The 14,195-nt window shown below is 44.1% G+C and overlaps 1 protein-coding gene across 1 annotated transcript in view; it reads left to right on the plus strand.

Annotated features, from left to right (window-relative positions):
• The window catches only part of FBXW8 (F-box and WD repeat domain containing 8), a 57,456-nt gene that overhangs the window by 5,795 nt on the left and 37,466 nt on the right, over positions 1-14,195 (plus strand). The window contains exons 3-4 of the mRNA XM_089499657.1: positions 4,810-4,974; positions 7,507-7,595. Coding sequence (XP_089355783.1) covers positions 4,810-4,974; positions 7,507-7,595 — 254 coding nt within the window. The remainder of the gene's footprint in view (positions 1-4,809; positions 4,975-7,506; positions 7,596-14,195) is intronic.

Below are 14,195 nucleotides of genomic sequence, written 5' to 3' on the forward strand. Positions count from 1 at the left end.
TAGAACACGGCCACATAACCCGAAAAACCCACAAAAAACTATGGATGGCACCAAGAAAGTCTTCAACTTCACAGAGTCCCTTAACTCTGGCAGAAGGTCAAGAAGAGTGGCAGGTAGCCACTCCACCCAGTTGCTACTGATGCCAGGCCATCCACTGCCCTGTCCTTCCACCAACCATTGAAAGGGCTCGGTGTAGGGGCAGTGTGTGGCTATAGTTGGCGGCTGCTGAAATATACTGCTGGGCTGCTGCTTTGCTGAGGTGACAAGAATAGTTTCTGAATGTCTTAATGTCTTGTTTGGATGAAGGCTCTGCATCACAAAGTAGGATTTTTCCTCACAGCAAGGTACTGTGGGGTGAGAAAGCTCCAGTGAACATGTAGGTGCATCAACACATGGTATGAAAGCAGGAGGTCAGTGCACCATGGGGTGCAGGTCAGAGATGGTGAGGGTGGCATTTGCTAGTCCACTTAAGGTAGCAGAATATCTTTGAATGGCCACAGTCTGCATTGGCTGAGATTGTTAATTTCAGGCTAGAATAATGTTTTTGGAACCCAAAATTTCAGGTACTGTGTAGCATTGTTTGTGGCTGCCTTTGTGGCCTGCCATGACTGTTTTCTTTTTAAAATTTTTGGGGCTGTTTTATTATGCTTACTTCCTGATTTGTGGCAAATGTGTGCTTCTGAAACCGTTCTCTAAAGCAGTCCCTCGATATTTAAGGAGGCAGCTGAGAGGCATGCATAGTTCCAGGGCATTAGAAGGCTTTTTGGGAGAGAAGAATAGGTAAAGCTTTTAGTCCTCTTCTAAAGCGATCAAGTAAAAAGCAAAACTATATAAAAAAAATGAAAATGGTTTTCATTTTGCTCTTGATGCTTTTGAATTTTTTTTTGGAATGATGGAAGGCCTCTTCTGTTAAATGGAGTGTCCCATTGTCTTTTCACTGCTATTGTTGTAAGTGTTTTTAAAATTTTTATTTGAATGGTAGTAGAGCACTTTGGGAGTTGAAATTGCACTGGTTAGTGGGACAAGCATCATGAGTGATGTGAGTGCCATGGGAGAAAAATCTATTTCTTTTTGTGCCCTCCTACCAAATTGGGAACTGACTGACGGGAAAATAGCTTGACTGTGGAATTGGGTAGCATGGGATTGCAGCACAAAAGTGAAGTATGACTTCACCATGACTGCCTGCTGGCTCCTGCTCTCCTCTTTTCTCCTCGTTGCCCTATTTTGTTATCCCTTAGTTTTCACGGAAAGAACAATCTCTGCCAAGTGATCATATATTCTCTGAACACTAGTGGGAGAACATCCCTTGATGCTCCGGTTCTGACGCCTAAATTTGCTACAGGCCAATTTAAAATACACCTGGGATTCTTCATAGGCTGGGATCCAAAGTGCTTCTTAGCTTAGAAGCAGGTCCCCATATATGGTTTTTTAACTGATGGTTTTTAGAAATGTTATATAGAGGCATTAATACATAGCTTCAGTTAAAATGCCCAAGATTAGTGGTCAGAGAAAGAGAAAAAAAGGAGGTAAGAAGTGAGAAAAAAGAATACCTTGCAGATATGAACTGAAATTCAGCAAGCAAAACAGTGTATTTACTGAAAAACTTGGTGAGGTTTATGGAGCTGGGAATGAGTGTCGGAGCTGAATGGTCCTCCCTTAACATTTGTTTTTTCCTGCTTTGTGTCCTGTACTGTTTGCTCTCTATATCCATGGATTCTGCATCCACAGATTCAGCCATCCATAGCTTGGAAAAACATTTTTTTTTCAAAATCCAAAAATGACACTTGATTTTGCCGTTTTGTGTAAGGGACACCATTTTACTATGCCATTGTATATAATGGCACTTGAGCATCCATGGATTTTGGTATCCACTGTGTGTCCTGGAACCAAACCCCAGTGAATACTAAGGGCCCACTGTATTATACTGGGTGTCTTCATTGCATTTGAACCAGGGAACACTAGTTTAATGGGAATTAACAAGCTAGGATAATAAGCCAGGATCAGATAGAGGAGGGGAGGAAGGAGATAGGGACGGAGTTCAATTGTCATAAACAATAGGTATGTTTTTATTGTGGTGATGAAACCACTTTAAGTGATCCATGATTCCAAGCCATGTTATATGAAATATGACCATCGGCTGAAATTTCTAACTTCCTGTGAGATGCTGCTAGTACGAACCTATACTATCTGAAAGATGATGAGAGTTGTTGATTTTTCATTTTGCTGAAGTCTTTAACAATACTCATAGAATAGGAGGTTCTATCAACAGACTAGGCAGGCATCAGCTGCAAATCAATGGCTGATTGGATGGTTATCCAGCAAGTTATGGATTTGGTACATCCAAGGCTGGAACCTTATGTGTATTTACTTAGAAGTACGCTCTTGAACTCTGTGTTTTGCTTCTGATAGAATCAGCCTGGAAACCTGTGAAAAATACTAAATGTTGCTCTGAGTCTTTTGGGCCTAGAGGGATGTCTCCATGGTATTGCATTGTGAGTTTAGAGAACAGAACAGATGATTTTTTGGGGGCGGGGGGAGAGAAGAATGATTTAAAAATAGATAGATGTTATGGATCACAATCGAGATGCAAGCCAGGGTGGGCAACTACATCCCGCCACATGTTTGATTTTTTAGTTGACAACTCCAGTCACACCTAGCGGGCATAATTCTTGGGAAGAGATCATGGAAATTGCAGTCCAAAAATATCTGGAGGGTCACAATTTGCATTGGTCGAATATGGAATCTTTCTGGGGAAAAAGATGCGTGTGTGTGACTCTGCGGATGGGATCTGCTTTGTGACAAAGCAAAGATGAAGCGATGCCTCAAATGAGGAGCAACAGTGAGGGTTCAGAAATAACAGGAAAGGAATGAAGGGCAAAATAAATCCCCTTTCTTTCTCCCCCAGCAGGCTTAACCTGTCAATTTTGTGCAGCAATCTGGAAAAATAACACGTGGTCTCAATCTCCCTCCTGAACATACAATTGAATGGCTCGCTTAGGCTTTCAGCAACTGGGCAACAGTACCAATAAAGCCATGGGTGAGAACTCCCTTTTGTGAAGGAAGGGCCGAGCAGCCAGTAGAGGGTCGCTTTAATCTTTTGGCATCCAGTTACTCACCTGTACCTTTACCGCAAGCACAGAGAGTAAATTTGAGCTGGAGCCAAATACTGTTTTGTGTGCGTGTATGTTAAATGGAGCCACTCACAGTGGTGTTGTAAAGCGGAATGCTGGAGATGCTTTTTTATTAGAGGTTTCTTGCAGCTGCGCCTCGGTCGGCAAGGCTTTTACTCAGCCAGTTTCTGTGCCAGTTTCTGGTGCATTAATGGGGTGTCTCAGCTTACCAAGCCCCTCCTTGGAAAAGCCAGGTTTATAGGCTGGCAGGGCTAGATGTAACCTGATTAAATTCACAGTGGATTAAAAAAATCTCATTAATGTTGAAAGACCATCTTGGAAGCCTTTTATTTAGAGGCAATTGCTTTCTAGAGCAGCCTTCTTCTACTTCATACTATCCAGATGTGTTGTATTGCAAGTCCCATCATCCCAGCCGGTGTGGAGTACCATATTGAGTGAAGATGATAAGACACATCTGGGGGGGTCTGAGGCTGAGGAAGACAATTCTAAAGCATCATTTTAATTTAAATTTGGTAATGATTCTGTGAATCCTCATTACATTGGCAATTCTTGGCTTTCTTTCCCTTTCCTCCCACTCCTCCCTTCTCTTTGCCCAACTCACCATCCTCCATTTGTAGATTTGCTGTGTTTACTTCCCTCTTTGGTTTCTGTGAAAACTTTCTTCAGCTAAAATTTAGTTGGAGGAGGTTTTTTTTGTTGCCTTGTACAGCATGTATTATGCCACTGTTCTCTTAAAAAAACAAAATGACAACCCATAGAAATAGCCATGAATGGACTAAGCATGTCGAACAGAGATTGAAAGTTCCCTGCTTAAATACATTTTTTTTTCCACTTTCTTGAAACAACCCCGCTGAGTCCCTCCTCATATTTTGCCCACAGTGGCTTTAAGTACATCAATTATTTTTAAAATCAGGTTTGTTCCAAACATGCCACAGAACCCGGTGTAAGTGGAAGAAATAAGATTTCTGAATATCGTCTTATATGAAAACCTCTTGGCATATAGTTAGCTAGCACAAGAATGGGCAGACTGTTGTGTTGCTTAAAAAACAGATTAAAAACTTGGAGGATGTCTAGATCTGTGATGTGAAGTGTTGTCATTCTGGATTGGAAATTATAATGATGGATGTTGCCGTTCCTGGATTTAAATAGGATAATTTCTGGGATTGCCCGATATTAGGTTGGGCTTTGGAGGGAAGGAACTTGGCTAGGCAATACAGGTGGTAACTCCCTGAAATAGTCTTGAAGTGCCTGAGATGTGTTTGCAAATACACACATTTGAGACTGGTATACCAGTTACAGCCACGAGGAGAATGGCATTTCTTTCAGGGAAAGAAAAACTGACAGAGTTATGATTCTCGATAAATTGATATGAGAACTGCCACTTCTGATATGCAAAGGGATCTTGTAGCATTTTAGAGACTAATTGAAAGAAAGAAGCTGGAACCTATGATGTCTGAAGAGCTTTCGTAGACTTGAGCCTTCTTCTTCAGATGCATTTGAGGTGCTACAAGATTCTTTTGCATACTGATTTTCCAGATTAACACAGCTATGTCTTTGAATTCTACCATTTCTGGTGTTATCCTTACTATTCAGTTTCTGAAATCTTTCCATCCTAGTTCCCCACTTTTCCTGTAAGTGGTAGTATGCCCATATCTAATATTTATTTATCTCTTTTTAGGTGAGTAAGGCCTGGAAAGTGCTTGCAGAAGACAAAGTCCTTTGGTTCCGGCTATGTCAACAAGAAGGTTACATGCCTGATAGCCAAATTTCTGATTTTCCCTGCTGGAAAGGAACTCTCCAAGAATGTCGGGAGAAGGAGCAGGTTTTAAGAACTAATTGGAAGGTAATGATGTGGGGTTCTTGTTCTAGTGCCTCATTAAAGTATTACATTGGGAAGGGCCATTCTGTTGCTATTGAAATTCAAAACCTTTGAGTTGGCAGAATGGAGCACTAGTAGAGATTATGGTAAGCTTCTGAACTTATGATGGTCTGTAGAGCTTTCTTGGAAGTCACTGTTTAATGTTTGACAACAGCTCCTCTAGCCTTTTCTTAGAAACACCAATTGAACATTCCTGTTCAATAGATGCCTGCGCTATGATAATATTTAGATTTGACAGTGTTAACGTGCCTGCACTGTTGTGTGAAGATGAGCACCCTCACATTGTTTTGTATAGATTGCTACTCCTATTGAACTCTCTGGTAGTGCTCTGGGTGGTGTTTTTTGATGAGCACTCTCCAGTCATGATGTATCTTACATTGCTTCCTGCAACATTCCTGTGAGCATGGTTGAAGCACTGAACATTGCTGTTCTCTACTTTTCTTATGATAGGGCTGGGGAACCTGTGCCTCTCCAGAAGTTGTTGGGCTGCACTTCTCATCAGCTTCAACATTGTGGCTCTAGGTGCAGCATGGGCATTGTAACTTCTTTCTAATAGGTGTTGAGAGAATTGTTGTTTGCTTGTGGGAACTTCTTGCAGGTCATGGTTGGAAACAGAATGGTAGACTAGATGGTCTGATCCAAATAGCCTGCTCTTGTGAAGGAGATGACAACACAGTGCAAACAGCAGAGTGTGGTGTATAGAAAATGTGGACTGCTTTCTGGGTGCTTATACTCAACTGGTAGCAACCACTGGCAAGAAGTAAATTGTACTTTGTTAAAAACATAGAAAAGAGAACAGAAATGGAGGGAAAGATACAGAGATAACAGTTTGACTCAAGCCAGACAGAGTAAAAAGAGTGGGAGCTTAAAAAATTGCTCTATTCTAGGGAAGGGAGAAGAAGAAAGCGAGAGGAGTGGGCAAGGAATACTCAGCAAAAAGCTCTTCTAAACACATGATGCCTGCCTCTCTCTGGGCAGTGACAAGGATTACTAATTGTGTGTGGATTATTCTTCTGCACCCCACAGAGAATGGTGTGCAGTGGAGTGAGGGCCTAAACAGACAGACCTAAAGAGGCAGCCTCACGCTGCCCCTTTGTGTGCCGGATCAGAGCTGCAGCAACCGCATACCGGGGCCCTGATCTGGCATTTTTCCGGCCCCAAAAGAAGCAGCAAAATGCCACTCCTTTTGGAGCCGGAAGAAGGGTGCCTTTGCTGCCATGGCAGCACTTTCTGGTCCTCCTTTTGGTGTGTGTCTTCTAAACACTGCACCAAAGGAGCACCGTACTTCTGCCCGACGTGCAGTTGGTTGGTTGTAGGACCTTTATTGGTTGTAAGACCTTTAAGCGACAGTTTGCTAGTTTTTTTGGTTTGGGGCTTTTGCCTTTGATTCCACTCATTGCTTGAATCCAACACCTGAGAACAACTCTGAAATGGAATTCAGCTGAGTATCATAAATTCTGCGTATGTTCGAGCCCCATTAAAGATTATGGGGATCGTGCCTGCGGTGGCGCGCATCATTGCTTTTTCCGACGCACAGCGCCACTTCTTCTGGCGTGGCTTCCAGCATGTGCTGGAAGCCACGTATGACTCAGGCACACTGTATACAGTGACATAGTGAAATGGTATCCTTCATACAAAATGGCAAAACCAAGGTTTGCTTCTTGAAGTTTATATATTTAAAAAATATTTTCATGCCATGGATGCTTGAATTAGTGGATAAAGAAACTGCGGATACGGAGGGAAAACTGTACCCTTGATTGGGCACTCCCACTTTGGTCCAGTTTGGACTCGACCCACCAGTTCTGCTGTCTGTGCTACACAGCAGCAGACTGAGTCCCATTCAACTCCCAGCTTTCCTCCAGATTTGAGCCTAGCATCTGGAATTAATAAGCATTACCCATTGTAATCCTTTCATTTGCTATACACTCCCACTTTTTATCTTACTTCTTGTGTGTGTAAGTGCTTTATGTGAATGTTGATGGCCCTCTTGTTCAGATAATGAAATTGAGTTGTACTTTGCACTCTAGAGTTCGACTTTTTCAGAACTGGTAAACATAGGCTTGTGTCCTGGCTGGATGTTACTCTGTTCCACTTGCTGCTAAATTATTGAGCTAAATTAATTTCCTCATTGAATACAATTTGTGGGTGCCCGCCGAGACTCTAAGTTTCTGGGTAACAGTAGCTTTTTGTCTCCCCAAGAAAGTGGGTGTCTTTGAACGTATGGAAAGAGACATCTCCCTGCACTTCCTAGCTGAGAATGTTTCAATTGGACATACCTTACATGGGATGTAGGAAGTCTCATTTTATGAACATAGGATCAGCCCTGACTCTCAGAGTCAGGAGTCTTTCCTACTCTTACCTAGAGATGATTGGGATTGGATCTAGGACTGTTTGCATGTAGAGAGCAATGGCTTTCCCAGTGAGAGGAATGTAGCATTATGAGAGTTCTTGGGTGACTGGACAAGACCAACCATATTTCCCTGTCTTTCTCTACAGAATCGCATTGGCACTGTGAGTCAGTTGCAGTATGAGCTTGGGAAAGTTCTGTGCGATGTGCATTCTTGTGATGGAGTGGTCATTGCTGGGTAAGCATGTGGTGGTTTTATCCTGGGAGTTTTATTTGTGACCTGTACTCCTCTCCTGTCTCCCACTGTGATAGTTTAATTGGATTTTGTGAATTGTGATGGTTTGTGGCCAACCTAATTGAGGTTGTTTGGGGAAGGGAACCTCTGGGCTCCAATTCCATGTCAACCCAGTGAGCATGGGGGGGGGCAAGTTTTTGCTGCCGCCGATTCTCTGAAGATACCAGCCACAGATGCAGGCAAAACATTATTATTATTATTACTATTACTATTACTATTATTATTAACTTTTATTTATACATCAGGAATAAACTCTTGTAGAACATGGCCACATAGCATGAAAATTCCACAAAAAACTACAGGGCTTAATTGTTGACATTCAAAATATGGCAGCAAATTTTAGTGCAGCCTGCCAAGGATTGGAGGGGAGGAAAATGGGCCCTCCAACTGTGCTCATCCCTGATCTAGAAGACAGACAATGTCCTAGATGTATTGGACAAGAACCCCTACTACTACCTCCAGATAACAATGACCCCCACTCAGATAGCAAATACTGGGTGGGGATAATGATAGTTGTAGTCCCAGATTTTGGAGGTGCCAGGTAGGGAAGACTGTTCAAACTGATACAGTGGGGTTCTAGTGCATGAATGTTAGTGCCATGATAAATCTGTCTGATTTTAAGACTCAGATATATTTGCTGTAACAGGTAAACATGGCAAGCCCCTCTAAAAATTCAGAGTACATCTAATAAAATTAAAGTTTCAAAATTCAAAGATATAGCCATGTTAGTCTATAGAATCATTATCTAGAGAGCTCTTGTAGCACCTTTGAAACGACTTACATCTGGATCCTTAGTCATAACTGAGCTATTGTTGGAGCTATTAGGGAGGTTGAAACACCAGTAAATGCAGAAGGAGAGAACTTGGCATGATAGTAAAGGTGACTAAGAGGGAAACAGGAGCCTGCATTTGCATTGGGAAAATGACACTAAATGATCTAAATATGTTACAACTGAAAGCATTCATCGATCGATGGGTTGTGAATTTAAAATGATAGTTTTGATTGGCGATAGCCTTTAATGAAGGATGTCTGTTGCTGATGTTATTGGTTTAAAATGTCATTACATCGGCTGAAAGGGGACTGCCGGTGCTTTGGACTTTTAATGTCTTTTCTTGCACTTTTTCTTAACTCACTGGAATTTAAGGTACTTTTCCTGCTGTGTGTCTTTGGCCCTGTACAGACAGGCCAAAATAAAGCTGCTTCGGATCACTTTGGAGGTATGCTGTTTAAATGATGCGTGCCTCCTAAGAGTCTAGAAGCCGTGCCAAAGCCATGCATGGCTTTTGTGCGGCTTCTGGACACTTAGGAGGCACGCATCATTTAAACAGCATACCTCCAAAGTGACCTGAAGCAGCTTTATTTTGACCCCTCTGTACGGACCCAATGTGTATCTTTAGATTGGCTCAATGCAATTCTGAATGTTTTATCCCTAAACTGTAGCAGGAATCTGTTATTTAATTTACTTGCAGGTTTTCAGGGGGGGAAATACTTGGGCCCTAAACAGTAATTACACAAATGGTTCTTGGTAGCCCTTTGCGACTGTAAAAGGTTTATACTGCGGCCCTTGATATCTTCCCTGCGTTGTGTTTTCTGAACCTCTGCGCAAGGTTTCTATGATTAACACAATGACCCATCTTTTCCATTTAGCAGCAAAATTGTTTTATCTGCACTGAAGAGTTTAAAAGGTTTATTCCTTCAGGTCTTCGAGTGTTGTGAACCTTCTTAACCTTGTTTGTATGCTTAAAAAGCCCCTGATGGTTGCATTGAGAACGAATGTCCCAGGATAATTACTAATCTTCTTGTTCTAGCCCTTGCGCGGTTGCACACAGTGTGTTTAAACATGGGCTTGATAACCTTCCCTCCCTAGTTCTGCAGCTTCTTGACCCCTTTTGAAGCCACTTCATTGGGCAGCGGATAGAAACGGTGATGTCATAGGAACCGTGAAATTGGCTGGGGTCTGTCATAAATCAATGTATGGCATTTTACAGCAGTACTTCATTTTAATGATATGTTTTTGTAGAGTAAGATTAGAGTCAATTGTCTATTTAAAAAAAAGTCCCTGCCCCATTAATGCCAGATTCTTTGATTGGTAGAGATGAAGACTCTTGAAAAAAGTATATCAGAGAGCAGTTCTTTCCCTTTTTTGCAGGCTTGAAATGTTGGGAATTGATTGTCTCTGGCTAAAAGCTAAGGTATTGACTGTGCGGCTGTAAAGGTCCATATATATATATATATATATATATATATATATATGATTTGAAGTGTAACCTCCAGTTGCATGCATCTGTGGGCCCCATACAGGTATCTTGGACAGAGAGACTTTCAGCAGTTTCATGATCTCAGTGCAAATCCAGTCTTACTAGATAACTTTTATGGTATCTAGATATCTAGATAACTTTGTCAAGACCTACATGTCAATAACAAGAAGACAGTCCTTGCCCTTAGCAGCAATGAGGGAAAGAGGGATGAGGTGGGAGAAAGAAAACCAGAACACTCAGCCACAATTTCTTAATGTGGCACGGTTCTTCAACATGGTGGATTCATAAAATCATAGAATCACAGAGTTGGAAGAGACCGCAAGGGCCATCCAGTCCAACCCCCTGTCATGCAGGAAATCCAAATCAAAGCATCCTCGACAGATGGCCATCCAGCCTCTGTTTGAAGACCTCTAAAAGGAGACTCCACTACACTCCGAGGGAGTTTGTTCCACTGTCGGACAGCCCTCACTGTCAGGAAGTTCCTCCTAATGTTGAGGTGGAATCTCTTTTCCTGCAGCTTGCATCCATTGCTCCAGGTCCTATTCTCTGGAGCAGCAGAAAAAAAGCTTGCTCCCTCCTCAACATGACATCCCTTCGAATATTTAAACAGGGCTATCATATCACCTGTTAACCTTCTCTTCTCCAGGCTAAACATCCCCAGCTCCCTAAGTCCTTCCTCATAGGACATGGTTTCCAGACCCTTCATCGTTTTAGTTGCCCTCCTTTGGACACGCTCCAGTTTCTCAATGTCTTTTTTGAATTGTGGTGCCCAGAACAGGACACAATATTCCAGGTGGGGCCTCACCAAAGCAGAATATAGTGGCACTATTACTTCCTTTGATCTAATAAATAAATAAATAATAAAAGTTTTATTTTTATACCGCTCTTCTACAAATCAGGGCGGTGTACAACAAGGTTAACAATACAATAAACTCCAACAGTACAATATACAGTTACAATATACAAAACCATATCATAATAAAACCTAGACATATTAAAACATTACAGCCTCATGCCCATCTAATACTGGCAGAGGAAAGGAGGGGGGAGGTAAGTACACATTCTGGGGGGAAGATATTCAGGGGTAGGCTTGCTCGAATAGATAGGTTTTCAACCCCTTCTTAAATTGAGGTAGGGAGGTGGCTGCGCGGAGCTCTATGGGCAGCGAGTTCCAGAGGCTGGGGGCCGAGGTCGTGAAGGCCCTCCTAGAAGTAGAAACTAACCTGGCCTCCGGAACTCTTAGGAGTTGCTGCCCAGATGATCTGAGGGTGCGGGGCGGATTATATGGGGAGAGGTGGTCCATCAGATACCCTGGGCCCAAGCCATTTAGGGCTTTATAGGTAACGACCAACACCTTGTATTGAGCCCGGAAGCGAATAGGCAGCCAGTGCAGCTCTTTAAGCACTGGAGTTATATGACTGGCCCTAGATGTATTAGTGACCAGTCGGGCTGCCATATTCTGCACTAATTGCAGCTTCCGGGTATGACACAAGGGTTGCCCCATGTAGAGCGCATTGCAGAAATCCAAACGAGAGGTTACCAGAGCATGTACAACAGTTTCTAGGTCCCTCCGGCCCAGGTAGGGACGCAGCTGGCGTATCCGCCGAAGCTGATAACAGGTGCTCCTTACTGTCGCGTCCACTTGAGATGTAAGGTGGAGCGACGAGTCAAGGAGCACCCCCAAACTGCGTACCGAGTCCTTCACAGGGAGCGTGACCCCGTTCAGGACAGGTGGAATTACTGCCATCCCTGGACCGGGAGAACCTATCACAAGTACTTCCGTTTTCTCTGGATTCAGGCTGAGTCTGTTTTCCCTCATCCAGCCCATTACCGACTCCAGACAAGCCACGAGAGGAGAGATGCCATCCCCGGTCACTGCATCAGTCGGAGGCATAGAGAAAACTATTTGGGTGTCATCAGCGTACTGATAACCCCGCGCCCCATGTCTCCCAGCGGTTTCATGTAAATGTTAAATAGCATGGGGGACAAAATGGCTCCTTGAGGGACCCCAGATGTAAGGGCCCTCTTATCGGAGCACATGTCCCCCAGCTGCACCATCTGGAACCTCCCAGAGAGGTAGGAACGGAACCACTGGAGCGCAGTGCCCCCGATACCCACCTCCGCCAGGCGCTCCAGAAGGATACTATGGTCTATGGTATCGAAAGCCGCTGAGATGTCTAAGAGCACCAACAGGGACACGCTACCCCTGTCCATGCCCAGACGGAGATCATCGACCAAGGCGACCATGGCAGTCTCAACCCCGTAGCCCGCCCGAAAGCCGGTTTGAAATGGGTCTAGATAATCCGTTTCATCCAGGATCGATTGAAGCTGGAGAGCAACCGCCCTCTCGATCACCTTCCCCAAAAATGGCAGTAGCGAGACTGGCCGATAATTGTTATGCAACAGGGGGTCAAGGGAGGGCTTTTTTAACAAAGGTTTTACTATGGCCAATTTCAGATTAGATGGAAATTGCCCATCCCTCAAAGATGTATTAATAATCCGGTGTAACAATGAGGTTACAACCGGGGCCCCCTGTGCCGCTAGCCATGAGGGACAGGGATCGAGGGAGCATGTTGTCTTCCTAACACTTCGAAGGATCCTGTCCACATCCTCGGTACTAACAGACTCAAACTGATCCAGTCTAACTGAGTCCACGGAAGCTCTGGATACCTCTACTCTAGGTTCTGCTCTAATGCTGGCTTCAAGACCTTCGCTTATCCAAGAGGTTTTATCCGCAAAGAAGTTGTTAAATTGGTCACAGCAGGCCTTAGAAGGTTCAAGGATCTGGTTCGGGGCAGAAGGGAGCTGAGTTAGCTCCCTAACTACCCTGAACAACTCTGCTGGACGCGACTCCGCGGACGCGATGCGAGCACCATAGAACGAGTTCTTAGCTGCCTGCATCGCCTCTCCGTAGTCCTCCAAAAGGTGGTCTAGGAGAGCCTTGTCGGCTAAGCGTAGGTGTTTCCGCCAGCGGTGCTCTAGCTGTCGCAAAACCCGCTTCCTTGCCCGGAGATCTTCCGTATACCAGGGCTTACGTTTGAAAGCAGGCCTGAGAGGGCGCTTGGGAGCGATCCTGTGTATAGCCCTAGAGAGACCGGTATCCCAGATACCAGTCAGGGCATCAACAGAGTCGCCGTCATTTCCAACCATGTTCCCCTCTAAGGCTTCTTGGAACCTTATGGGTTCCATCAGCCTTCGAGGGTGGACCATTCGAATAGGTCCGCCACCCCCGGGAGGGATCTGGGTAGAAGCCTTGATCTTTGCCTCCACCAGGAAATGATCCGTCCATGACAAGGGGGAAATATTAGATATTTCCACCCATGGATTTTCCATGTCCGTGCAAAAAACCATATCGAGTGTATTACCCCCAGAATGCGTCGGACCCGAGACCAGTTGAGACAGGCCCATGGAAGTCATGGTATCCATGAATTCCCGAGCCGCACCGGATGGAACATAGTTGGCCGCGAAGGGGATGTTGAAATCACCCAGGACAAGTAGCCTGGGTGTTTCCAGCATCAGCTCCGAGACCAACTGTGTCAGCTCGTTAAGGGAGTCTGTTAGCGCACGGGGTGGCCGATACACCAACAAAATCCCTAGACTGTCCCTGGCCTTTAGGGTCAAGTATATACACTCGATGTAGGAAGTTTGACGAATATGGTTCCTGGAAAGAGACAAGGTGTTCTTATGGACCAAGGCGACACCCCCTATACACTATACTTCTATTGATGCAGTCTAAAATTGCATTGGCCTTGTTAGCTACCGCATCGCACTGTTGACTTATGTTCAAGTTATGGTCTACTTGGACTCCTAGAACCCTTTCACATGTAGTTCAGCCAGGTGTCCCACATCCTATATCTGTGCATTTCATTTTTCCATCCTAAGTGCAGTACCTTACATTTCTCTGTATTGAATTTCATTTTGTTAGCTTTGGCCCAGTTTTCTAGTCTGTTCAGGTCATTTTGAATCTTGATCCTGTCCTCTGGGGTATTAGCTACTCCTCCTAATTTGGTGTCATCTGCAAATTTGATACGTATGCCTCCAATTTTGTCCTTCAAGTCATTGATAAAGGTGTTGAATAGCACTGGGCCCAGGACAGAGCCCCACTGGACACCCCACTGGTCACTTCTCTCCAGGATGAAAAGGAGCCATTGTTGAGCACTCTTTGCCTTCGGCCGGTCAACCAATTACAAATCCATGTAACAGTTGCCTTGTCTAGCCCACATTTTACAAGCTTCTTTGCAAGAATATCATGAGAAACCTTGTCAAAGGCCTTACTGAAATCAAG

The sequence above is a fragment of the Sceloporus occidentalis genome, unplaced genomic scaffold (genome assembly GCF_023333645.1).
Source record: "Sceloporus occidentalis isolate IW3139 unplaced genomic scaffold, rSceOcc1.0.p SCAF_138, whole genome shotgun sequence".
Lineage (NCBI taxonomy): Eukaryota > Metazoa > Chordata > Lepidosauria > Squamata > Phrynosomatidae > Sceloporus > Sceloporus occidentalis.